The 26,026-nt window shown below is 43.2% G+C and overlaps 1 protein-coding gene across 2 annotated transcripts; it reads left to right on the forward strand.

The window, feature by feature from the left end:
• The first annotated feature begins 988 nt into the window (after nt 1–988).
• Nucleotides 989–25,918, forward strand: LOC113145885 (adenylate cyclase type 6-like). Of its 2 annotated transcripts, XM_026333024.1 has the most exons (24): nt 989–1,360; nt 3,261–3,456; nt 3,605–4,490; nt 15,413–15,562; nt 15,899–16,020; nt 17,441–17,552; nt 18,029–18,156; nt 18,373–18,531; nt 18,634–18,775; nt 18,891–19,019; nt 19,869–19,897; nt 20,153–20,300; nt 20,436–20,533; nt 20,654–20,741; nt 20,864–20,980; nt 21,419–21,568; nt 21,718–21,893; nt 22,072–22,104; nt 22,196–22,225; nt 22,342–22,474; nt 22,619–22,882; nt 23,051–23,255; nt 23,360–23,484; nt 24,652–25,918. In XM_026333024.1, the coding sequence occupies exons 3-24, from the start codon at nt 3,606–3,608 to the stop codon at nt 24,778–24,780; spliced, it is 3,552 nt and encodes a 1,183-aa protein (XP_026188809.1). In that variant the 5' UTR covers nt 989–1,360; nt 3,261–3,456; nt 3,605; the 3' UTR covers nt 24,781–25,918. The 2 variants fall into 2 exon arrangements, with proteins under 2 accessions (XP_026188809.1, XP_026188810.1); XM_026333025.1 differs by lacking the exon at nt 22,072–22,104.
• The last annotated feature ends 108 nt before the right edge of the window (nt 25,919–26,026 follow it).

Here is a 26,026-nt window from a genome sequence, read left to right on the forward strand (position 1 = left end):
CTCTGCACCGTGAATACACAAGGGATTAACATTACCCCCCCATACAGTCTATACCTATGTACATGTGGGATTTCTCAATTGTTTTTTTTTTTTGACAAAGCCCCTCAGTACTTCAATTTGCCCAAACCAGTGGCGGCAGGCTGTGAGGGCCTTCTGTCCACATGGCCCATAAACATTCAACAACACATCGAAACTTTTGGTTTAGTTTCTCTGCAGAGAAACAGTTCACAGCCCGTGCACCTTCCCACTGAGATGCCGTAGTGTAATAACTGCAGTGGGCTAAGGCTGCTAGCAATTTATCTGCCCAGCAGCCGACCTCGTTATCTCCAGTGTTTTTATTCATTTATTTTATTTACAAATTGGTCTATTGCAGAATAACAATCTCAAGTCAATGTTTACACTGACCCGTATGTCATAGTTTTATAAGGCTTCTTAATCTAAGTAGGTTACTTGTCTTTCTGTCCTTGCCTTTCTGCTACTGTGGCACCTGAATTGCCCTGAATGAAACATGCTGATCTAATATTATATACAGTAATAGGTCTACTATAATTATAGTAAACCACTAAACTTTACGACCTAATGCTACTAATAATAGTATATTCCTTATCTATCGATATCTATCTATCTATCTATCTATCTATCTATCTATCTATCTATCTATCTATCTATCTATCTATCTATCTATCTATCTATCTACCTGTGTTGTGACGACAGTGGCTTAATGTTGAACATAAAATGTTTAATGAGATCTGTGAGGGTGTGGAATGTTTAAAGGCTGAAGAGTCAACAGACTCTTCTGTCAACAGCAGCATGGCCTTACTGGTTTACAGATTAAACCTAATCATGTGATCGGCTGCTGATTGGCCGATCGCGGAGCCATCACACCTGATGCTGGGTGGCTAGGTGGCGCTATAATACCGTGTGGACGTGATCTTTCACTTTCATAGCAGTGCCGGAGTTTCATGTTGTTTTGTGCCGCTTGCAGTTTCATCAGTTTGTTATAATTTGAGACCCGCTGATGTCAAATGCGAGAGACGTGAAACAGAGGCGCGGATCACTCACGCACACGCAGGCAAACACAGTCCCGCCACCTCTAGGGGGACTCCCGTGTCCACAAACGGGAATGCGGTTGTGCGTGAGAGGGGGAGAGCGAGTCGGAGAGGTCGAGCTGGTGGGAATGTACTGTAACTCGGGCTGGGAACAGCGAAGGTGGCCCGGTTAATCTCGCAGTTTTGCTCCGCTTCTCTCTGAACGAACCCGTCAAACCACGCAGACAGACCGCCGCTCTGACGCTGCGTAAAGGCTGAGGACCAGGCTCCGCTGCAGTGTCACAGTTACTGCTGTAACGAGGATATCAGCGGTAGGTAGGACGCTGCCTCTCAGGCTGTGTTCATTTGTTTGGGTCTCCTAAACTGATATTAGAAGGAAAGATGCCTCCAGCTGACTTGTAACCTACTACAGTGTTTTGTTGTGGTGACTGCGGCGGTGAGGAGCGTGAACTGTTACGCAGGACTGTACACGCTGGTCCTTAATGCAGGCGCAGACAATTCATTTACACTTTTTAAGGTGAAACCATGACCAACACGCAGTGAGCTGGTTTACAGTTTGCACTCTGGCCCTTATCATTTTCAGCCTTTCTTCACGTCCACTGACCCGTTTGGAGTCTGAACACAATGACGTACGCGTTTATTCTGAGGGAGACGGGCCCAGTATGTCGCCTGTGTAGACCCGGGTCTCACTGTACATTAGTCTTGCACGCTGGACTGCACATCGCTGCGATATCGGGAGACCCGCTGCCAAGTTGCCCGACGGGATGTTTTACTCCTGACAAGTTGGTGAAGGCGGCGATGGCTGCAGCCTCCCCAGCCGCGCTGTATCCCCATGTGCGGGTCGGTAAAGAGCCTGGAGGCTACTTGGAGCGTCCTGTTATGTAATGCGCCTCGGCCGAGTGCCCGCAGCCACACAGCCTGGGCCTGCAAGTGTAAATACTAAACGCTCTTTTTAATATTATATGCATCAGGCCCGTGTTGGCAATGGTGACACTGGGCAGCTGGTTAATTAGGGCAGATTGCTGCGAGTTCATACTGAAACGCATCTTGATTTCTTACGCAGGCAGGACCTCTGTGCTTGCATGTGGTCCAGATTTATTTTCACGCCTGAACGTATAGATTGCGTTGCATACAAACCACTGCCTGACTGTGTGTAGAAATGTAAAGGCAGAGTGGGTCACATGCTGAATTTCTTATGTGAACCATTTTGTGCTAGTTATTGTTGGCCCCTTGTTATGAGGAGACGCTTAATTGAATTAGAGCTGTTGAGAAAATGTTTTCCCAAGTAGGAAAATATACAAATGTGTTATCTTTAATAACAGAAATATGTATTTTAGACACAGTCTCTGAACAGTGTTGTGTATTTGAGTCCAGTCTTTTAAACCAATTTCATTGTGAGGTGGTTGAGCAACTCGTGTTAAAAAGCTGCTGCTGATTATAAACATGTCCATGTGTGCATTCTTCCCACTGTTTGTCTCAGTGCAGGCAGCCTGGCAGAGATTTGTTTATTAAGTTTAGAGGTTAGCAGTGTCCTTGGCTTGTGCTGCCAGAAGCCAGCTATAGTGAGTCATCAAAGCTAATGGAAGAAGCATGGACAATTTAATCTGGACTGGAGAGCTCTTGATCTCTGATGGTGCCCACTCGTTTGGCCTTTATTGTCAAATAGAGCACACCCGTCTCTGCCCGCTCCAGATGTTGGGGCAGATCATTGCAGAGCACCAAGAGCAGTTTTGGTTGGTAAATGATCAAAAATCCAGCAATCTGGGGAGAGTTTGTTGAAACTGGATTGATGGTTTAAAACAGTTTGATGGCAAAATTGACCAGTGGCATTTGCTGCAAACAGCAATAATCGGAGGAGATGTTGCTGTCACAGTTCGATGTTTGGCAAACAAAACAGCAAATTATTTCCATGGAAATGCTGTTCACTGCGGGTGGGGGGGGTGATGAGGACGAGTGGAACAGACAAGTGATTTACTAGATTTTTTCCGTGTCAGCTATTGATTGTCTAAACTTTCTGCTAGAGAATTGAAAAGATAAAGCACATGCAGACACACAACTACGCACAGTGACCGCGTCACTACATGCAAACACAACAAATGTATGTTTTCCTTGATGTTTACATGTCCACATAAGTATCTTGATCCTCGGGTGATAGTCCTCAGGCGATGTTAGCTCATCAGAACCCTGTGTATTGTTTGTGTCTTTTCCCAGGCAAACAGATGGTCTAGTGGCCCTGGGTGGTGTATCGGGCTGACATACTAACTGTGTCTACAACCAAGGGCGCCTCCAACACAGACACACCTCTGATGCCTCTGGCCAGTCTGAGCTCATGGTGTGTGCTTGCTGGGATAAACTAGTGGCCCGGCCAAAGAGTGCAGTGTTGGTTCACGCGACAGAGCCCACACAGGTAAGAGGATCCTCAGACCTCTATATTCAGGCAAACAGACAAAGACATTCTACTTGCAAGATGTTCGGATTAAAAGCTTTAACTTCACCATTGTTTTATATGAAGTTTTTCTATCCGCATGTTGTGTTAATGTTCCCGTTTTCTCTAGGATGTCGTGGGCCCGAGGCCTCTTCGTAGGCAGAGTGGACGAGAGAAAGACAGCATGGGGAGAGCGCAATGGAAAAAAGAGGAAGGACAGCTCATCGCTGTGCAATCCACGATACATGAGCTGTCTGAGGGACCCGGAGGACCTGGGGCCCCCTAATGTGGCCCCTCAACGTTATCACTGTGGAGCCAGCACCAGTGGGGGCAGTTTTGGCTTACGCTGTGGCTGGCAAGAGGACCACTATGGGAAAAGAATGGGCCCTGGAGGGGATCTGGGTCTTAAGGCTGTGGACCTGGGCTTTGAAGATGGGGAGCTGAAGGGCAGGAAAGAGGGGGACTTAGCAGAAAGCGGCTGCAAGACCATGACTGCTGCAGACTGCTGGATGCGTGTGGTGTGGGTTTTCCAATCCAAGAAATTCCAGTCTGCCAAGCTGGAACGTTTGTACCAGCGCTACTTCTTCAGGCTCAACCAGAGCTCTCTGACCATGCTGATGGGGGTACTGGTGGTGGTGTGTGGGGTGATGCTGGCCTTCCACTGCATCCCCATGACCCCTGATGTGGCCTACGTCTCGGTGCTTTCCGTAGCCCTGGGACTCTTTCTGGCCATGATGGTGGTGTGCAACCGCAACGGCTTCCACCAGGACTACATGTGGATTGTGAGCTACCTGGTGATCGGGGTTCTGATTGTAGTGCAGGTTTTTGGGGTGCTGATGGTGTACCCCCGTAGTGCCTCAGAGGGCATCTGGTGGACGGTTTTCTTTATCTACATTATCTACACACTGCTGCCAGTCAGAATGAGAGCTGCTGTGCTTAGTGGAGCTGTGCTGTCTGTCGTACACATAGTCACCGCCTGGCAGCTCAACCAAGAGGACAGGTTCATTTTCAAACAGGTACGTGATATCAAGAATAACACAGAACTTAATAAACCAGGAGATTTTCACTTGTCAATTTGTCAAGGAGGGTGAGACGATATTTTTCTCTGACAGTATATTCAGTTTTATTTTAGTAATAGCAGAATTGGATTATTTGCTGCTTTTCTTTGTTTCATATAATCTGACAATTGTTAGTTGCACAAAACAGGCGTCGTGATTGTTAATTTGGCAAATTGTGATGGTGATTTTTCACAAATTTCTGACGTTTTCTAGCGAAAGCATCTGGGTTTGTTAGCCTTGCATTAATATTGTATTTTTCCTGGAATTTCAGCTGAGAAAATGTTTAGAGATAAAACATTACATGAAGATGAATCTTTTGTAAATAGAAATATTTTATCACATTGATGCAAAAAATCTGATATTCCCATGGAGAATTTCTGTTTACTGATGTGCAACATTGCTCACCAGGTTTAAAACAATACTTTCATACCCATGTTTACAGTAAAGTTGCCATAATTGTTCCTGCAGTCAGCGCTGTTCTTCTACAGTAATATAATCCTAGTTAATATAATTAATATAATCCTAGTATGGATTAGACAAGTCAAGCAGGTACTGGGCTTTTTAGTGCAGATTTAATTCAGTTTTGCAGAAAAAGCTCTACTTTGGTAAACTTTAGAAGATGGTTTGCTCAGACTTGTGTTAGTCAGGGCTCACTAATATCATCATGCACTTGAGCACAATATTGTTACTGTCTTCACCAGTGGAAACGCCCTACTTTCTCTCTCCTTCAATGTAGGACAAACATCGCACAGACTCCTCAACTACTTTTCCATGTCAAAGGTGTTGTACTAAAAGTAGATGGTGCTGTGGATCTTGTCAGCTTTTCAAATGAGATTTTTAATGAGCCTGTGTTTTATGCTGTAGGGCAGCTACTGGCAGCTCTGTTGGGGTTTGTGGAAGGTCATCTGGGTTGAATGAGCCCGTTTAGCTGCATTGTGGAGGAATATCATGATAATGTAGCATGGTGCCATTCAGGCCACAATTCCCTAAAACAAGGACACTATTGTAGTAAAATGAAACAGGGTGGGGTGGGATACTGGGATTGTGCAATGAATTTGATGGAAAACAGGATGATTACTTCTTCATGCTGGAAACTGGAAAAAAATATAAACAGAATTAGACATTTGTAATTCCCTTCAGCTCCCAGCAACAGTGGTAATATTTCTTCAGTAATGTTGTGTGTTTATTCTTTTTAATGTGGATGATTTCTTATGATGTACAACGTATTTCTATTAATGAGGTGTAAACTGTCTCCAAAACAATCTATGAATCTGCTAAACCTCTAAAACAGAAGTAGTGAATTGCCTTTATCGGGACACGATTAGTAATTATTTTAATTTACAGTTAAACTATTTGAATAATTGATTATTTAATTAATTGATGATGTGTTAGAAAATAGTAGTAAGTTCCCAGAGCTGTTTTAAGCTACCAATAAATCAAAGCCCAGACTGTTAAAGTTACAGAGATACAAAGCAGAGAGAGAAGCTGGAACCTGCACATGTCATGAGACCCTTTTCCACAGAGGACACTCTGACATGTCACTGTTGGAAAAGCACAAGTGCAAATAATAAGATTAATGGTGACTGCCTTGCATTTAGCTGCTTCAGTTTCAGCTGGCTCGCTGTCACACTGTCATGGTTTACTGGGACACTTGAACAGAGTCATCGTTAATACCCATAAAAACCCATGAAAAAGGACCATGGCAAAAGTAATTTGCACTTCATGTTATCACTTTTATTGGATGTATCCTTCAGTCTTCTTACCATTTTGATTTGTGCTGTAGGTCACCCTGCCATAATAGTAGCAAGGATTTCTAAGAATTTCTTGTGTACATATCGCACTGCAATGCAGGGGTTTTTTTAGTGTCCCATTATGACCTACAGGCTTTTTTACGCTTAAAAAACTCAATACATGTGTAAAGAGAACACCGACACAAAATAACCCCAAAAATGCACATAAACTCTTGTCTCTGTAGAAACCTGTTATTTGTTTTGTCTACCAGCCATCACTATTAAGCAACCAGATGAATGTGGAGCCACTCTGAGTGAGCTAATATTGACATTACCTTACTGGTCCAGTGAGGCTGTGAGTTAAGTGCACATGGCCCAGACTAGACAGAGTGACCACGGGCACATTGGTCTGTGGTACTCCAGCCCTGGTTGGTTGCATTGGTCTTCTGATGATGGACGGCTGCCCTGACTGAGGGGTTAGACCCCCGGCGCACTCCGTTCCAACTCTTTGAGCAATCAGTGGTGGGACGTAGGTTTCATACTGTTTCACTGCTCTGCCCACAGGGTCGCTGTCTGTTTTCACAGAGATGGAGGAAAGGACATCAGCTTTATTTTGTTTAATGCGGAATATAAATCTTTTTAAATGGAAAGTCATTACAGGGTGGTTTCTTTGTCTTCACCCCCCAAAAAAGAACCACACAATATGTTATGTAGATAGTTCAGTTTCAACAGGTGCTCACAGGTGTATGAATACAGAAGGGCCCTATTCAGTCTGTCACACCTTCAAACTCTGCTGGCGTCACACGGCCAGACTCCCTGATCTGGGAACGCTCTAGTCCTCTCTGTGTCTCAGCCTTGTTTTTCCCTGATTTGTATTGTCCCTGCGGAGATGTTCATGCAGGATCAGAGCCGAGAAGATGCGAGGCGATGATGGGACAAACAAAAGAGGTCTTTGTGAGGGTCCTCAATGATGAGCTGGTAGGGTGGGGGTTGGGCTTGTGGAAGTTACAGTGGAGACAAGGACACGACCAGAGATGGAGTGTGAGAAATAATGCTGGGCTGACACATAAGAGCTGCCAGTCTCATCTCTTGTTTTTTCCTCTGAGTCATGACACCATTCTCATAAAATCCCTCTCAGATGGTCTGGCCTTTTATTTCACAAGGGGTTGGATTGAACTCACACCACTCATAGCAATTGTATCCATAGATCTCCATGCTCTGAAGGGCCCCCTCAGAATAGCTGCAAAATGAGTCAAATTGTTGTGAACTTTCCATGGGTGTCTTTGGTTGAGGACCCTAAGGTGATATAACAGTAAGGGCCTGTTCATTGTTTCCTGTTCTCCAGTTTTGCTCCCTGGGAGTTTTTATGCTTTGTCCCTTTAACTGCATTTGGTTTAAAAAGTCATGTGCAGGTTGCTCTGACCGGTGACGTTGTTCTGGTCTCTTTTGTACAACCACTTCTTGATTGTTCGTTGATGACCAGCAGTCTTTTGACTGGCACAATTAGATGATGTCAGTTTTTGTCGTCACGGTTGGTTTTCTGACATTAGGATGTCGTAATGTGGGATCTTCACTCCAGCACACAAATGCCCCCCACAAAGTCAATTATGATATCACCTGTTAGCAGATGGAAACACTGACTATGCCTGGAAAATTTGATAAATACTGCTCATCATTTATTGCTGACACATACTCACACTCAAACAAAGACACACTTAAAAACACACATCCCATGATCCAAGACCGATTTTGTCCCTCACATTGTTTCCCTTCAAGAAACCACCTGTCCCTTGTGTTGTTCTTATTTTCTCTTGTCAGTATATGAGGGAAGACTTAATTACATGATGGGCATTCACCGCCTTTTGCTTTAATATATGTACCTTCAGTCTTAGTACTGTGTGACTTACTGTACCATTATTTAGTTCTGAGAATTGAAGTCAAGCCATTGTGCTTAATGTAGAAGTACAGAAACTAAACATAGTTTGTTTTTTATGTGCCCACAGGCTATATTTGGATAACCAAATCCCAAATGGAGTCCTCTAAAGAGGAGCTATTGACAGGCAGGTCAATAAGAGACTGCACTTTTGTTATTGTTTCCTCATCGGGCACTAGAGAAAAACCTCTTCAGACTGTTATGGGCTCAACGAAACTGGGATTAGTGGAAACACACTGGTCCCTCTGCTTAACACAATTGAATAATATACCACTCAGTGAAGTAATGAGGTATGACGCAAGGCGTGCATAATGCATTTAAGCCCGAGCGTTTGTGTAATCTAAGGAAAACCTGAAAGCAGCCATACGGGCTACCTTAACATTTATTCAATTATTTATGGCGATTGCCTGAAAAGCATGACAGACGCTCTGGCTTGTACTAACGTGCTTTAGAGTAGTGCCCTCTGCTCGAAAACATTGATTTTCTATTCTGCATCTTATTGTCACTCTGAACATACAAGACAATCTTCTTCAGCTTTTCAGTGGTGCAGTATTTGGTGGTTGGTATCATATTAAGTAGTAAAAGCAAAAATCCTTTGTTCGGCCTCTGAATGTATTAGAAGTAGTACTAATAATAGTAATAAAAACAGGAAGCTTGAAAATGTCTGCATTAAATACAGTAAGCTTTAAATTTTGTTCATTGAGTTACATGTATATAATCAAATAATGATGCATTTGATGGTGAATTTTAATGCTTCCCACTCTTTCGTCCTCGCTGCTATGGGCACATTTGGTTCAGTTAGTACACAGCCCTGCTTGTGCTGAGTTATTGTTCAGTATACACCCCGTACTGTCTGTAATGTACATTCACAATGTGTCCGTCTCTATGAGCTGCATGGATCAGAGCTGTTATCACTTAGCTGCTATCAAATGGTGAAAAACCATGATCAGATACTGTGGGTGTCAAACAATGTACCCGCTCAAATAATAGATCCCCCCTTTTACTCTCAGCCCTACCCCCTTTCATAGAAGGAGAGAGCTCGTGACTCATCCATTTATTGTACTGCAACTAGAGGCAGTGAGACAATCCCGGATAACTTCCACCACCATGGGCGGGAGCAATTAGGATTAGTGATAAGCAAAATATTGCTCTTAAAATACAGCCAATGATAAGGGGAATAATAGCCAGGCTAATAATAGCTGTGTGAGTCGGAGATGAGGAAGTGCAGGCTTCTAATAACAGCTCGTCGTTTACTAACAACTTGACTCTCCACAAAAGTAAATACTGGGATTTAAGGCTGAACTGCCATGGCAGACCGCCCAGAGATATATATTAGGAATCCATTAAGGGTGTTAACGGTTGATCTGAGTGTCATGCAAGCCCCTAGGCTTTTAAGGGCAGTTTTATTCTGGATACTGTTGAGCGTACTACACCCTTCAAAGTGCTGGTGACAGGAAGGCTCTCTGTCAAAGGTTGCCGTCACACTAGCCAAGTGTCTTGTTATGCTTCTATCCCGGTTACGAGTACGCAGTTAAAACTGAGACGACATGTGTAAGGGTGGAGTGAGGCTTTAATTAACAAACAGGTTCATCGTCAGTGTACAGAGGCAGCACTTCCCTGGTCTTTCTTCTAAGGCATTGTTACACATTACAGAACATCTTTAACCTGCTCAACTTGTTCCCGACCAGCTCATTAAATGGAAAGCAGAAATTATTGTAATGATTTTGTCCACTTAGCCGTTTAAAGCACTAAATTTTCTCATTTTTAACAAATGATGTTAGATACAGGACACTCTGGTCCCATGATGTCATTTCAAACACTCTGGACTGATCCAAAGGAAGTTATTGTGTGTCATCCTCTCATTGAAGTGTGCAGAATACTCAAAGGTGTACTGTTTCATGACTGTTTCATGTCTTCATTTATGATCCTCCCTTCTTACACATAAAAAAAACTTGCCTTGTAAGGTCTCAGAGAGACAGTTCTCTTTGTTTGGGACAATGTGTCATGAGCGCCTTAAATAAAATAAGGCTAAGGCTGCTGGACTGTACATTTTCTGAAACATTCAGTGTGTTTACGTTTCCAAGAGTCTTTGTCTTAATCCAGCCCTTAGGGACTGAGCAGAGACGATCATAATAACGAGGTCAGTGTGTGTTACATGCATGACTTCAGTATCAGCTCACCTTTCACTCAACTCATGGAAGACCCAGTCAAAACTTCAGTTACCAAATTGCTCTCGTGTTTCTACTGTTTGAACTATAACCTGTTGTTCTTGTATTGATCTGTGTGCTTTGTAGTAAAGGTCAATATTGTGTACGGTTGAAGAGAAGACGGAAGGACGGTAGTTAAAACTGAGTGGTGGCTGTTAGCAGACGTTTACATAACCAGACAGGGAACTTTAACTATATAATGTTTTTACTGGCACACTAACATCAGGCCCACACACACTATCTCATTTAATGTAGTAAAATGTTGTCTATAAATGTTGTTATGCTGATATACTAAAAAAATGCTCTAGTACTAAACAAATGTGGTGCTTTCATGGAACTGCTATGTAGTTGAAACCCATTAGACATTTTCCCATTTTGGAGTTATCTGTTAATATTTGTGTCTCGGTCTCTGTCAAGATGAAATGGTCTTAGGTCCATGATGTGCTTATGAAATGGAGGTAATAGCAGATGAAATGGGGATTCCTGGATGTTTAGCTCACAGTTCGAGGTCTGTCTGAACTCCCTCACACAGTTCAGTGAGAGGAACCAGCAGAGCAGCGAATGAGGCTGGTTGACTGGTTGGTTTGTTAGGCTAATTAAAAAATAATCTTGTGCTCTCTCAGCCGCCGTGCTGTAATTGAAGCTGTGTCTGTGGGAGTGGGCAGCAGGAAGTGAGAGGTTAGTGAGGACACAGATGGGAGGAGAGAGTCGTGTCCAGTCCTGCCCCTTTATTCCCCCTGTCTCTCCAGCCAAACACTGACCCCGGACACTGAGCAGCCAAGACCACTGACAAACAGACGCTAGTCTGGTTCTGATCTTTGTGTCTAACTCAGTGGTGCATGTAATGCTAATATATAATTATACATGTTGTTTATCGATTAAGTAATCATTCAGAAGAGGTAATGGGAAGGTCAGAAGTGATCACACCTGTTGGTGCTAATGCTACAACTATTATTGCTTATTTTTATTATTTTAGCCAATCAATAATAAACTCAAGCTCGAGATAATTAGCTTTGCAACCTTTGATTTGATGAAAAAATTTGTGGTTTGAATTAGAAAGTGGGTACTGGTCATTTGATGATTAGTGTTTGTTGTAGTCAGTAATTCCAGGATTGCTTGGATATTTTTCACATTTCTAACATATATGTGCAAGTATTAATCCACGATCTGTTCTTCTGACAGATGTGCGGCCCTGCTCCAACTCCGTTTAGCTTTTGTGGAATTTACTTCAGCATTTCACAAAGATTAGTTTGTGGCCTTACTGGTCGCCTGAGACCAATTTTGGTTTGGCCTAAACCATGACGAAAACTGATTCCAGGTGGCAGTGACCCAAGATGGCAAAGAAAAGCTACCCCACCCCCATTTCTGCAACATTTATCTTTATAAGGGATAATTACACATTATAGTGACCTGATTAAATCAGGACTATTGAACGTTTCATAATATTATCTATTTTTACCATTCTGATATTACATCTTATCCTTTCAGGCTATCATCAGCTTTGTGTGACTCCAGATGTCTATCAAAGGTCATGTGCCAGAGAGTGGACCCCATGTCAACTGCAGTCTGTGTCCCCAGAGCCTGTGTGTTGACTTATGGGATATAGCGCTCTGATATTTTCAAGTTTAAACTTCAGCTTTAGTGGAGCCACAATTGGTGGGATATCAGAACTTATCTTTCATTTTCAAATTCTCCTGGATAAATACAAGTATTGATTACCTGAGCAATGCCTTTATTCAGTAAGTGAAAGTATATAATTATATGTGGTAGGTCAAAGTTTAGCACATTTCAACTTATTGTCGTATCAGCTATAAATTCATTGACATGTGACCACCTCAGTTGTGAGCGTACTAAAGTGAATAAACACTTGTTGTGTATAGTTGTCAGGCCTAAATGCCATGAAAACGCCTCCTACTTAGTGATGACACATATCAGCTGTGTCATAAGTTTTGTCTCTGAATGAATAGATAATGACCTTGCTGTGAAAACCTGATCTGTGCACGTGTACATTCCAGCATGCTTGTGTGTGAGGGAATTGTCCAGTGGGCTATTATTAAAGACAGAAGGGATTTGCTGTGTGTTTGCCAAGCAAAATCTTTTCCATCCCCATCCTTCGTTCTTTTAACATGTGATCCATCTGCCTTCCTTTTTAAAGCACCTTGCTTGGAGCCGCACCTTATAAGCCAATGTTTGGACTACTTTTAACTTCACCGCCAAGAGGTTCCTGCTTAAGTAAATGTTGAGCGAGGCTTGTCTTTAAGTGCCAGAAGTCTGCAGGAAGAGTGGTCAGGAGACATCAGCAGAACATGGTCTAAGTCGGGCCCAGTGGTTATAAAGATGGTGTCACTGTGAGACGCTTCTTCTGCTGTCGCTAACCCTAACCCTAACCCGCCACTTCCGCTTCAGAGCGGCCGTGGGCCTGTGTTGAATTTGCAGGGATCTAAGGGCAGCAACAGACACAACAAGCTTCAGGATCAAAGAGCTGCCAGTTCAAAAGGAGTCTCTCTCTCTCTCTCTCTCTCTCTCTCTCTCTCTCTCTCTCTCTCTCTCTCTCTCTCACATACATGTATACATGTCTCACACGGTTTATTCAGAAGCTTTTGTGAATGTGTCTGTCTCTGATCTTTAGACTGTGTGGTGACAAAGCATATAACTTGGGATTAACACAAGCTTGTTCATTATGTTTCCCCACACTTCAGTTTCACTTATTAAGATCTATCTGGCTGCTATATTGGGCTGTCATTCAAAATATAGGCAGTAAGTTGTTGTTCATATCTACTATGTCTGAACCTGAATGCAACTTTACGAATGACATTCTTAAGCTTATTTGGGGTTTTAATAGATTTTGCACTTGTACTCTCAAATAAATGTGGAGCCTTGCTATCGCTGTTTTTCTGTTCAGCAAAAACACAGTAAATGTCAAATGTGTGACCTCCTAAGCTGCATTTAGGCACAAAGCTTGTTTGCTAACTATAAAAATCAATTTGATAGGAATGGCTTAACTTGGATTGAAAACTGAGCGGCATCACATTGGAAGCTGAATTGTCTGAGTGTAAACTGAGTACTTTGCTGGGAAGCGTGGTCCTGGGAACTGCAGGTGGCCCCGTATCTCAGACAAGCCACTTAACTACGTTATCTGGCTCACTCTGTTCAGAGCCATCTGTTTGGGATTAATGCAGTTAAATTATATCAGAACCATTCAAGACTGAAGTGTCAGGTCTACGCTGGTGGTCTATAACATTACGATGCAGGGCTTGTCAGGAAGGCCCGGTTTGTCGATGATTCGTTAACACGACAGGCTAATCGCTAGTTGAGCGCCAGAGCGATTACTTAGACAGTCATGTGTAGAACACAAGTGGATGTTCTTTGTGGTTCTTCAGAAAACGGATGATGAGATTAGACTTCTGGACAGCTTCGATCTGAATCGATGCAAGCCAAACTCTGTCATCCTGCATCAAGGAGCTCAGGGAAATGCTTCTTGTAAAATCTGTTTGAGCGTCATCATTAGCTCTCAGAAATAAGAATTGAATATGCATTTTGGATGCACTATTAGTTAGTTCCTGAATAATGTTGTGCTGTATCTACATCAGGGCTTGGTGTTTACCCAGTATATCAAAAGCATGTTTTCTGCTGCACCTGTGTGTTTATATTTGCTCACTGCTCTGCTCCTAATCTCGTTTGGCCATTTGTTTTCAGGTAGAGTAGGAAGCTACCGCTGAGTCACTCTTGGCACAAACAGAGTGGAATTTGCCTGCCACTGTCCTGTGGTGGAGGTGTTTTGTGTCGAGCACAGGTTGTTAGATTGTCTCTGTCTTGTTATGACAACAATGGATGAGTTCTTATGTATACAGTGTAAACCTCATTTCAGGACCGTGGTAGTAAGGTCTGCAAGAGCGAAGCCATGTTTTGTCTGCTTTTGTTGAGAGTTTTGATCAGTGTGAGGATGCTAGGTTAGTAGTTTAATGCTCTTCTTTATTTTGTTGTTTTTTTGCATTCGAAATGACAAAGACATGCATGAAAAAATGTGACGTATACAGATAATCATCCTTTATCTCAGTTCTGCATCTCGCTTCCACCATCTTTCTGATAAACACAAATTACAAACAGACACACTGGCTTGGCAACATACCAGCCATGGTTCAGAAATACTGGTACTGGTGATAAGATTTTACAAAAACTCCAGTTTATTCATAATGTTGTTGTTAAGACATTTACATTCAGCCTCTGTGTGTGTACAGTGCATGCATGTCTTTTCTCATTATTAATGATATAATCTTGAGAGGAAACACTGTGTTCTGGTCATGGGTCAAGCGACTTTCCCAGGCTGGAGTGTGTGTGTGTGTGTGTGTCTGTGTGTGTTTCTGAGCGGAGGGGAAGTCCAGATTTCAAGGCTCCATTTCTGATGTTCAGTCTTGGCTGTGGACTAGTGAGAAGAAAAATCACTAAAAGACGTACACACTGTTTTACCACACACATGCACACACAGAAAGCAGCAGCTACAGCGGCGCTTTCAAGGTCGATGACTCCTCAAAACTAATTGTACACTATATCTAAAATTAATTTACTCAAGCCACAGATAATGCTGCTCTGCAGTGTGTGTCACTGTATTTGCAGACTTCACTGCACTTCACACAGGAAAGTTACATTAACGGCTGTAAGTTAAACAGAAACGAAGTCACACATGTCACATTGATGCATTGCAGTCAACCGTCTGGGTTTCCTATCTGCCTTTCTGTGTGCAACGTGAGGAGAATGTCATCTTGCAGAGCAACCATGAGGCCATGGTCATGATCTCTAACCAGATCACATCTAAATGACCCCTCAGACATTTGAGGAATTTTTTTTCTTGCAGTAAATCCTATGACATAGAGTGTTTTCAATTTTGTTTATTGACCTCACCCAGGTCAGGCAGAGTTGACTGTATTCTTGTCATGTTACATGCATCCAGCTTTTCTTTTTTCCCTTCTCATTGTCTCTGTTATGTTTGTGCGTTTGTCTGCTTGTTTTCAGATTAGTGCCAACGTGCTGATCTTCCTGTGCACTAACATGATCGGGATCTGTACCCACTACCCTGCTGAGGTGTCCCAGAGACAAGCCTTCCAGGAGACGAGAGGATATATCCAGGCCAGGCTACACCTGCAGAGGGAAAACCAGCAGCAGGTACAAATATGCACACGCACACTCAAGCAAATCATTGAGGAAGGCAGCCATCCTGGTGTCCTGTATGAAAACTAAACACGCACGGATGCAAAAGAGCAACAAGTGGGTGTCTCCACTTTCTAGTCTAATTTGTTTGTCTCAGTTTTTGAGGTCAACAATATGTTCTGGAGTATAACACATATCTCAACTCCTCTCTATTTGACTAACACGTTCCCACGCAGATGCCAACGAGGCAGGGTGACTCACCGAGCATTCTAACGGGAGAAAGTGGTGAAAATGAATGGACGCCGTCTGCCTTTCTTTAATTTTCCTCTCTGTCTATTCTCTCTCTCTCAGGAGCGCCTACTGCTGTCAGTGCTGCCAAGGCATGTTGCTATGGAGATGAAGGCTGATATTAATGCCAAGAAGGAAGATATGATGTTCCACAAGATCTATATCCAAAAGCACGACAATGTTAGGTAAACAGATAAATACACATACATGCTTCTGCACAAATACACTTAGCGCTCACTCAGGAAGATGCTGTGGAGCTTGTCTGTTTTGCTCTTGAAGGCAGCACAGACAGCTTTGACCTCACTACACCGACTGATGCATCGGTCTCTCCAACAGCTAATGTCTTGACAGCATCTATTATGTATATTGTTGTTTATAGACATTGGCACAGTGCTGTGTCCTCACCACTGGGTTTTACCTCCAGAGTGGGAATAACTCCATTCACTAGCCTGGTGTTGAGCTGTAGTTAATGGTGTTCAGGTTGTGGTCGCTTTAGAGTGGTAGGGGACTACAAGGTTGTAGAAAAGATCTCCTGCAAGGGGGGTTCTAGATAGGTACAGGTGATGCACTGATGCCCTACCAAGGTGTACACTAAGAGGAACAATCCATTATGAAAATATAACACAAGATTAAAACATGTTGTCTTTGTCATAGATCACTTTGTGAGACTATGCTTACGTTATCTAGACCTGCTTAGTCCTAACCAGGGTCAAAGGGATCTGCTGGAGCCTATCCCAGCTCTCTCTGGGTGAAAGGCAGGGGTCCACCCTGGACAGGTCCCCAGTCCATCACAGGGCCACATAGAGACAAACAACCTCACACACTCACACTCACTCCTATGGGCAATTTAGAGTCACCAATCAACCTGACATACATGTTTTTGGACTGTGGGAGGAAACCAGAGTACCTGGAGAAAGCAACAGATCCCTGTTACCCTAAATATGAATAAGCGGGTATAGATAATGGATGGATGGGTGGAAAACCATTCACAGAGACAGCGCAAACAAGAGTAAACAAAAAAAAAAAAAAAAGACACTGCATGCCAAAATTACATGGCCAGACAGCACTAGGAGTAAGTGAGAAACTATGTTTGTAATTTGGGTGAAGTAACCCTTTAAAGACCCTATTACACCATAGCTTGGGATCTTGGTCACTGTGGTAGATCCAGACAGGGTCTGGACTGCTGTAATTAAGGGCCAGTCTTTAAATGACCTCAAGGGACCAACAGCGCCATCTATTGCCTTCAGCTGGAGCTATTAGTCAAGTCAAGTCTAGGGTGCTGTTTTTCTTTGCCTTTCATGACTATCAAAAGTTAGCAATGAAAGGCATGCAGACATGGGGATGGGGGTGTTCTCAGAGGCATGGGTTGGAGGAGGTGACCTACATTGGCCTAGCTGATGAGAACCAGAGCTGAACAAATGTCTGCCTCTCTCTCTCTACAGCACACATGGCAGCTGGACAGTAACGAGGCAGGGAGGCACTAGACCATGCAAACTATCTCTGTACTTTATTGATTGATCTCATTCTGTCTCCTTCGTCTTTCTTCTCCGTTACCTTCACCCTCTGTTTCGCACCCTACCACCACCTCCACCATCTCTCCTGCAGTATACTGTTTGCAGACATCGAGGGCTTCACCAGCCTGGCGTCTCAGTGCACGGCCCAGGAGCTGGTCATGACGCTGAACGAGCTGTTCGCTCGCTTTGACAAGCTGGCCTCGGTGAGCACCGACACCTGCCGCCACCATGTTTACAACAGAGCTCTGAACCACTGTAGCTTATGTACCTATACACCAGTGGTCTCCAACCCTGGTCCTCAAGAGCTATTGTCCTGCAGGTTTAACAACGATCTCTGCTCTTCCAGTTTCTGATTGTCTGAACACACCTGATTCAGGTAATCAGCAGTGGGTGGGGCAGGATATCTGGAAAATAAGCAGGACAGTAGCTCTTGAGGACCACTGCCCCCACACTCTGTGTCCTTCACTGATAGAATGACGAAGCCAACATGATGGAGTTGTAGGGGCTGGGGTAGGGTCACTTAAGCATTGTGTAACACACCAATTATGGTGGGATTGATGAGTCATCTAAATTATGCATAAAAAGCTCTGTATTTGACATGATCACGCTGTGTATTAGCTGTAATTGAGGCCCTAACCTTTTATGTGTGTGTGTGTGTGTGTGTGTTCTTGCTGTACAGGAGAACCACTGCCTGCGTATTAAAATCCTAGGGGACTGTTACTACTGTGTGTCAGGGCTGCCTGAGCCCCGGGCTGACCACGCCCACTGCTGCGTGGAGATGGGAGTAGACATGATCGAAGCCATCTCGTGAGTCAGACACACACCAGGGCATTGAAATGCTCACACTCTCAAAATAGCAACACACACCCATACAGTCAGGTTATATTAATTCCAGGTTATATTATTTTATTTACAAACTGAGATTTTTGCTTTCCTGTTGGCACATATTAAAGCGACTCTATGAAGCTAAAGTTGAGACGTGTGTGTGTGTGTGTGTGTGTGTGTGTGCGCGTGCATTTTCAGGCTGGTGAGAGAGGTGACAGGAGTTAATGTAAACATGCGAGTAGGTATCCACAGCGGTCGCGTTCACTGCGGGGTGCTGGGCCTGCGCAAGTGGCAGTTTGATGTGTGGTCCAACGATGTGACACTTGCCAACCAGATGGAGGCCGGAGGGAAGGCTGGGTACGTTCCTCTTACTCCACCTGCTGCTGTTCTGACACAGCTTTCCATAGGCCATTTAGTTTATACATCGAATGTGTTTGTATACTGTACATGTTTGTGCAGGCGAATACACATCACCAAAGCCACATTGCAGTACCTGAATGGGGACTATGAGGTGGAGCCAGGATTTGGAGGAGAGAGGAATGCTTACCTGAAGGAGCACAACATTGAAACCTTCTTGGTGCTGGGCTGCAGCCAGAAGCGGGTTAGTGCACAGTCAAACATCACACCAGTGCTATATCTTACACAAACTATATCTAATGGATTGTCACCTGGCGTAGAGGACCTCAAAACATCTGGTCGGGTTTCTTCACTTCCAGAAAGAAGAAAAGGCCATGATGGCCAAGATGCAGCGAGCGCGTGCAAATTCTGCCGAGGGACTGATCGCACGCTGGGTGCCTGACAGATCCTTCTCCAGAACCAAAGAGTCCAAAGTCTTCAGGCAGATGGTGAGAGACACGCAGGGAGCACATAGCTGAGCACGCAACACCTGCTCTTCTTGTTTGTGTTCAATTTCCTCTCCGGTCCGAGAAGTGAAATCGTCAATATTTTTTTAAATTATGTCCTGAAGCTGTTAATATTAGATATTTCTCATGGGGTCGTTCAAGGGTCAAAGGCCTGTTGTTAAACTTTACACTGAAATCCCTTTTTGTCACAGAACCTCTGAGAACAGATTAAACAAATCATGTTAGAGAGTAAATGTAAATAGTATTAGATGTTTCATCTGTACTTTTTAACTTGCTTCAGTTTCTCAACTACAGCCACAATATTGTTTCCCATTTACAAATGTTAGCATGTTAACACACTAAACTATGGTGAACATGACGGAAGTTATAAAGCAAAGAGTGGGACTGCGAAATACTGAACAGTTCCCGTCAAACACACAGGAGGTACAACGGGGTTTCCAGGGATTCCCAGCTCATCATTTACTACTGAAGCTAATCTGATGATGTGGCAGCTGCATGTTTCTCCCTCTCACACACTTTCCTCCATCTTTTTATGCTACAAGTCCAATTTAATTTCTTTCCTACCTTCTTTTCCTCTACCCCTCCTCCTGTCCTCTCCATCTCAGAGGGTTTGAGCCCCAGGGGCAAAGAGGGTGTAATTTGAAGCCTCTGAGCTTTAATTAAAACATCAGTCTGGCTCTCAGGGATTAACTGTGCAGATGTCTGGGTCTCTGTCTATTTTTCAGTTGTACTGTGGCTACGTGATAATCTCCTCCCGTTCTCGCTTTCTCTGGCCGCACTGTCTCTGGTTTCTGCTCTCATTTTCTCACTCTCTGTTTTTGTTTTTCTCAGGGCATCGACGAAGCATCCAGCAAAGACAAGTGAGTGCTTTGGCCCGGGTTTTGTTATTAGGGCGGCCCTTGTTTTTAGTGGTTGACTGGCAGACTGTCACTGTAGCGCTCTAACTTTAGATCCCACTGTTAGTTTTATACAGTCACATCCAACCCAGCACTAATACCATATTAGCTCTGAGTCATCCTGCCTGTCACAGCATAGGCCAACTCCCTCACACACACATACACAAACAGACACAGACACACACCACACAGTGACCTATTGTTACCTCCGCCTCACAGCCGCTGCACTCAGGAGGCCCTGAACCCTGAAGATGAGGTGGATGAGTTTCTTGGACGGGCCATCGACGCACGAAGCATTGACCAGCTGAGGAAAGATCACGTCAAGAAGTTTCTGCTCACTTTTCAGACACCGGACCTTGAGAAAAAGGTTGGTATTTGAGGGAAGCTTGATTGTTACCAAAAAAATCATATTCTATCAGTCGTATTCTATAAACCAAACTGATGATTTCCTCCTTTACTGAGGTGCTAGGAACATTATTTATCATTGATTTTCTTTTTTCAGTACTCCAAGAAGGTTGATGACCGTTTTGGGGGATATGTGGCTTGCACACTCCTTGTTTTCTGTTGCATCTGTTTCATTCAGATTATCATTTTCCCAAAGTAAGTGGTCTATAAGTTGAGTTTCCCAGTTATACTGATTTGTGGATAGGAAATGTAGTGTTGATTAGTTTATGTGGAGTTAATGACTTCCTAATGATTCTGTTGTCTTGTCCCTTGCAGAACAACACTTATGCTTGGTCTTTACATCAGTATTTTCATCATCCTCTCCAGCATCCTCTTCATCTGTGCCATCTACTCTTGCATCAAAGTAAGACACAAAGGCCTTGACCGCTCGTATGACTCCTCTTGTAGATCTCTTCAGATAAGGGCCATTACAACATGGTATTAACTCACCGTTTTCTGGTCTTCTCCATGCTGCCTATATTCAAGCTCTTTCCAGCTGCCCTGCAGACTGTGACCAAGAAAATAGTCCAGTCTCGTGCAAACAGCACAATGGTGGGTGTCGTCACCATCCTCCTCCTCTTCATCGCTTCTTTTGCTAATATGGTAAGCACTACAGCTCTTCATTTTATTATTTCATTTATCATTGTTATATTTTTTTTTATTTTATCACAGTGTCTCTCTTTCTGGTAATATATAATACATATCTCGGATGTCGCTGATCAGATTTTCAAGACATCTGAAGACATTCTGCTGTAATTAATCATAATCCATCACTGTGACAAATGGGGTTTTAGAAATCAGTCTAGATCATTTTACAGTAGGTTGTGGTATATATTGCTGTAATTTAAGGCCTTAAATCTTTAGGTCGTAAATGTTTCTGTTATGTGCACATATAAATCTCCTAAATCTATAGCCTGGGCCATCATTGTTTGGAGACACATACAGTATTTACATGTCTTATAATTGGGATTTCTGTTTTGAAGATAAACCTCTACCTCTTCTATTGGCTGAGCATTAAACTGCTTCCTTCTTTTCCACCAGTTTACCTGCAGCAGAGAGAAACTGCAGGACTGTGTGGCCAGCGAGCTGAACGCATCAGCGACTCTCTGCTTGCTGCACAACCTGACCAAGACAGCGAAGGACGGGTTGACTCTGTGTTCCAGCCAGGCCATGCCCTGCCATTTCCCCGAGGTCAGTCCCAGAATATTTTAGCATGTCTGCCAGTGTTTTCTTTTCACACACATACACAGGTGTGTGCCTATGTCCTCATGTTAGTGTTTTTCTGTGCGCATGAAAGTTATGCTTAAATATACACCTAACAGTCGTCCTCTCTGCTGCAGTATTTCAGCTACAGCGTACTGCTGACCCTGCTGGCCTGCTCCGTGTTCCTCCACATCAGCAGCATAGGGAAGCTGGCTCTGATGCTGCTCATCCAGCTCACTTTCCTCCTGCTGGTAGAGTGGCCTCAGGTGGTACTGTTCGACAACGCAGACCTGCTGGTCACTGCCAACACCCTGTGAGTCCTCTGCCAAGAACACACACATGCACATACAGTGAGTGTTTCACAATTTTTAACCTGGTTAGTTCAGCGCCTGTGTCACACCATTGCAGTTTAGTTTGGCCAACTTTTTTAAGATAAGGTTTAGATTATAAATGTCCCACTTTTTTAATATGTTCTCATTTTTTTCCATCAGGCAATTATCACCTGTTAATGATTCCCTACAACAGTAAGTTGTATTATTTTGTATTTTTATGTTTTGCATTGTCTAATTTTAGTGACAGATGTGGTTTGTTGACTAAATGTTTTATATGTTTCAGGCCTAGTTTCAATGAAACTGCAGAACAGTGGTAAGCAGCCTTTACATGTTACATAGCCCTAATATGTGTTGGGATTTATACATCGCTGTATCCACATGAAGGACACAGATTTTTGACACTTGCCAACTCCTCTTTTCTTTCCCCAGCCTGGAGACTGTGACCAAGGTATCCCTAAAGGTCATGACCCCTGTGATCCTGACGGTGTTTGTTCTGGCTCTCTACTTGCATGGCCAGCAGGTGGAGTCCACTGCACGCCTTGACTTTCTCTGGAAGCTCCAGGTAAATGAACCTGTTTCATGTGTAGACAGAAACAAAGCTGCAGCTACAGTATAACTCACCAATGGCACGTCCTGTGAGCACTAGAGGAATGCAGACACATGACAGTGAAACTTAGCAACACCGTCTCTGCCCATTTCCCCCCAGGCAACAGAGGAGAAGGAGGAGATGGAGGAGCTGCAGGCCTACAACCGGCGCCTACTCCACAACATCCTGCCCAAGGATGTAGCCGCCCACTTTCTTGCACGTGAGCGTCGGAATGATGAGTTGTACTACCAGTCATGCGAGTGTGTTGCTGTCATGTTTGCCTCCATCAGCAACTTCTCCGAGTTTTATGTGGAACTTGAGGCAAACAATGAGGGAGTGGAATGTCTCAGGCTGCTCAACGAGATCATTGCTGATTTTGACGAGGTGAGAGGAGAAATGCAAACTAAATGAGTGTATGAAACATTTATTGGATGTTTGTTTTCCTGGGTGTCTGTGTTATTCTGCTACCTGATGCTGTTGACCTATAGCTGAAGTGCTGCTTTTGTTTGTCTCATTTCCTCTTCTTATATATGGTTCATTATTCATCTCTAGATCATTAGTGAGGAGAGGTTCCGTCAGCTGGAGAAAATCAAAACCATCGGCTCCACCTACATGGCAGCCTCCGGCCTCAACGATTCCACGTACGACAAAGAGGGCCGCTCTCACATCCTAGCTTTGGCTGACTATGCCATGAGGCTTAGAGAGCAGATGAAATACATCAACGAGCACTCCTTCAACAACTTCCAGATGAAAATAGGTAATATATCTGGGTAATATAGATAAAATATCTGATCAATCTTCGTTAGATTGTCATTTGTTTAGGTGGTGTAGCTAAAATGATCCGGGTGATTTTATTGTCAGGGTTGAACATGGGGCCTGTGGTAGCAGGGGTGATTGGAGCCAGGAAACCACAGTATGATATATGGGGGAACACAGTGAATGTGGCCAGCCGTATGGACAGCACGGGAGTACCGGACTACATCCAGGTACTGCACGTCATGGACTCTTCTCAGGAACTGCATTTTTTTTTTTTAGAGCTGTGTTCATATGAAGCATCTCAGTTGTGGTTTTTGTTGAGCAAATCAACTAATGCAGAATATCTAGTTACTTAAGAAATTAGTCATTACCATGTTGTCAGTAGTCGCTCCAGCGTGCATTAGTCATGTTTGTTCATATTCTGATCTTGCACAAGTTTTAAGTGCATTCTAATATTTTCTGGCTTGTGAAAAATCACCACAGATATTTAACTGTGAGATATTTATCACTCTCAGCACAAAGTGCATCAGCGCTTAGGGATCAAGGTTCATCTGGTCTGCACAAGTGCCCTTGAGCAAAAATCTCCATAAGCTCTGGACAGGCTGTTCTCCATCATACATGGCGTTCTGTTTTCCCTCTGGAGCAGGGCAAAAAACAAAATTTACCAGAGAAGTCATGCAACTATGTCGAAATTTTCATCTTTAATAGAGAAATATTCAACAACAAGATTCCCAGAGTGTGATTCACTATGATTTTAATAGATATATTCTGAAATCTGTTAACAACACCAGCCTGGCTAAGTGCTATAGTTTTTCTGCAACCAAATTAAAGCTGTAAATTGACTGCTTTAAAGATTACAGTCAGATCTATTCTGCCATCTGTTGTGCAGTCTGAGTTACTGCAAACTGAAATAATATTTGCAATACTCAGAAAACAAGTAGGAGAGACTAAGACTAACTAACTAAATCAGCAATACCAAACACACATTGACCACATGATAATAGCTATCACTTTTTTACTTGATTAAATACTATAATAATGAATTGATTCTTAAAATTGTTATGGATTAATTTCTTTTTCAGCTCTAAACATTTTTCTGGAGTTTTTGACCTTTGAGTGTATTAAAGTCAAAAAAGAGAGAAAGTGAAAAAGAGTAGCCATCACAGTTTTTTGATTACACTTGTGTCTAACTCCTAGTCCAGAACCAAAATATATACAGTCTGCAATGACGATGGTGATTTTTGTTCTCAGTAAATTACTTAGACTGATCAGGAAACAGACACCATGGATCTGTCTTGTTTTAATTCATCATGAAATGCACTACTTTTTAAACCCAGCAGTGTTTCAGAGCTGACTGTCTCACATCATGGGTGTCAAATGTCTGTGTCCTCTCTTAGGTGACCACAGACTTGTACCACGTGCTGGTCAACAATGGATACCAGCTGGACTGTCGGGGTGTTGTCAAGGTGAAGGGGAAGGGGGAGATGACCACTTACTTCCTAACCAGCGGCCCCCCGGGCAGTTAACAACAAACTGGCCGGTTGCAAAGACAAGACTGCAGAGAGACTGAGTGCTCAGCTCAGCAATGAGCACAGAGGGACGGTGCAAACACACTGGGGACAGGAAGTGACCAGCAGAGATGGGCCCGGCCTGCCTGTATGTTGTCACGTACGCAGATGCACATGTAGGATGTTCTTCACATTTGAAGGTTTTTTTTCCCAAGCTGCTCGAGGGATCACGAAGCCCAGTTGCCTTAGGATGGAAATGGCTGTGCTTGTGTTTATGAGCAATAGTACAAGTATTTCATCTGGAGTCATTATTTATTTTCATGCGGATGGATTTTTGTGATGACCTTGTACAAAAGAGAGTATAAACTGTGTTTCTTAAAAGAAAATATGCAAGGACAACATGAAGGATGAAAATGACCAAAGAACAAATGTTTGATATGAACCACATACTAATGATTCTCTTTAAAAATGCGGTATCCTTAAATAATTTATTCATTTTTTGACAGCATAGGCCACGGTAACAACACTGTTGTTGAAAAGAATGAACACTTATTTTCTTGTGAACTGTTTCATGAAGGAGAACACACACACACACACACACACACACACACACAAATAGAAAACACCCTAAAAACTTTGGCTTGGACTTCTGTGTTTCTTATCAGGGCCTTCATTGTTTCTTCCAGCCTGTGATGAGCTGCAGTCTGGACACGAGGCTGTTTGTGGTTCACCGAAACGTGTGATTGATTACTTGTTCCCTGTAATGTAGTTTTGGTTCCAGCCAAAAGCAAGAAGTATAGAACAATGGAAGGACAGTTGCATTAGTTTCACGGTACTGCAGAGATTGTTAAATTCTTATGAAATGTTTTATATTTTGTGTGTGCGTGTGTGCGTGCGTGCGTGTGGTTGGTATGTATGGGTGTATGGGTATGACTGTGAGCACATGTAAACTGAATGCTGATCCTTATCTATAAAGGGGCATACTGTAACTTTTCACTGTGAGGTTTTTATGATACTGTATGACAATGCTTTCTTGCCAAACTGGTTGCTGCAAGGCATGTTTTATATTATTCGTTGGAGTTTTGTGTCCATTCCTGATTTCTTGTGTTAAAATGATCATTTGAAATTAATTATATCTACTGCGCCTTTTACTGGACTGATTTTTGACTGATTTCATTCCATCCTAAATGGGCAAAACCCTACAACATGTATTTTTTTGGATTGTGTTACAAAAGTAAACTGGTTTTCTGACAGCTTTAGGATT

The sequence above is a fragment of the Mastacembelus armatus genome, chromosome 7 (assembly GCF_900324485.2).
Source record: "Mastacembelus armatus chromosome 7, fMasArm1.2, whole genome shotgun sequence".
Lineage (NCBI taxonomy): Eukaryota > Metazoa > Chordata > Actinopteri > Synbranchiformes > Mastacembelidae > Mastacembelus > Mastacembelus armatus.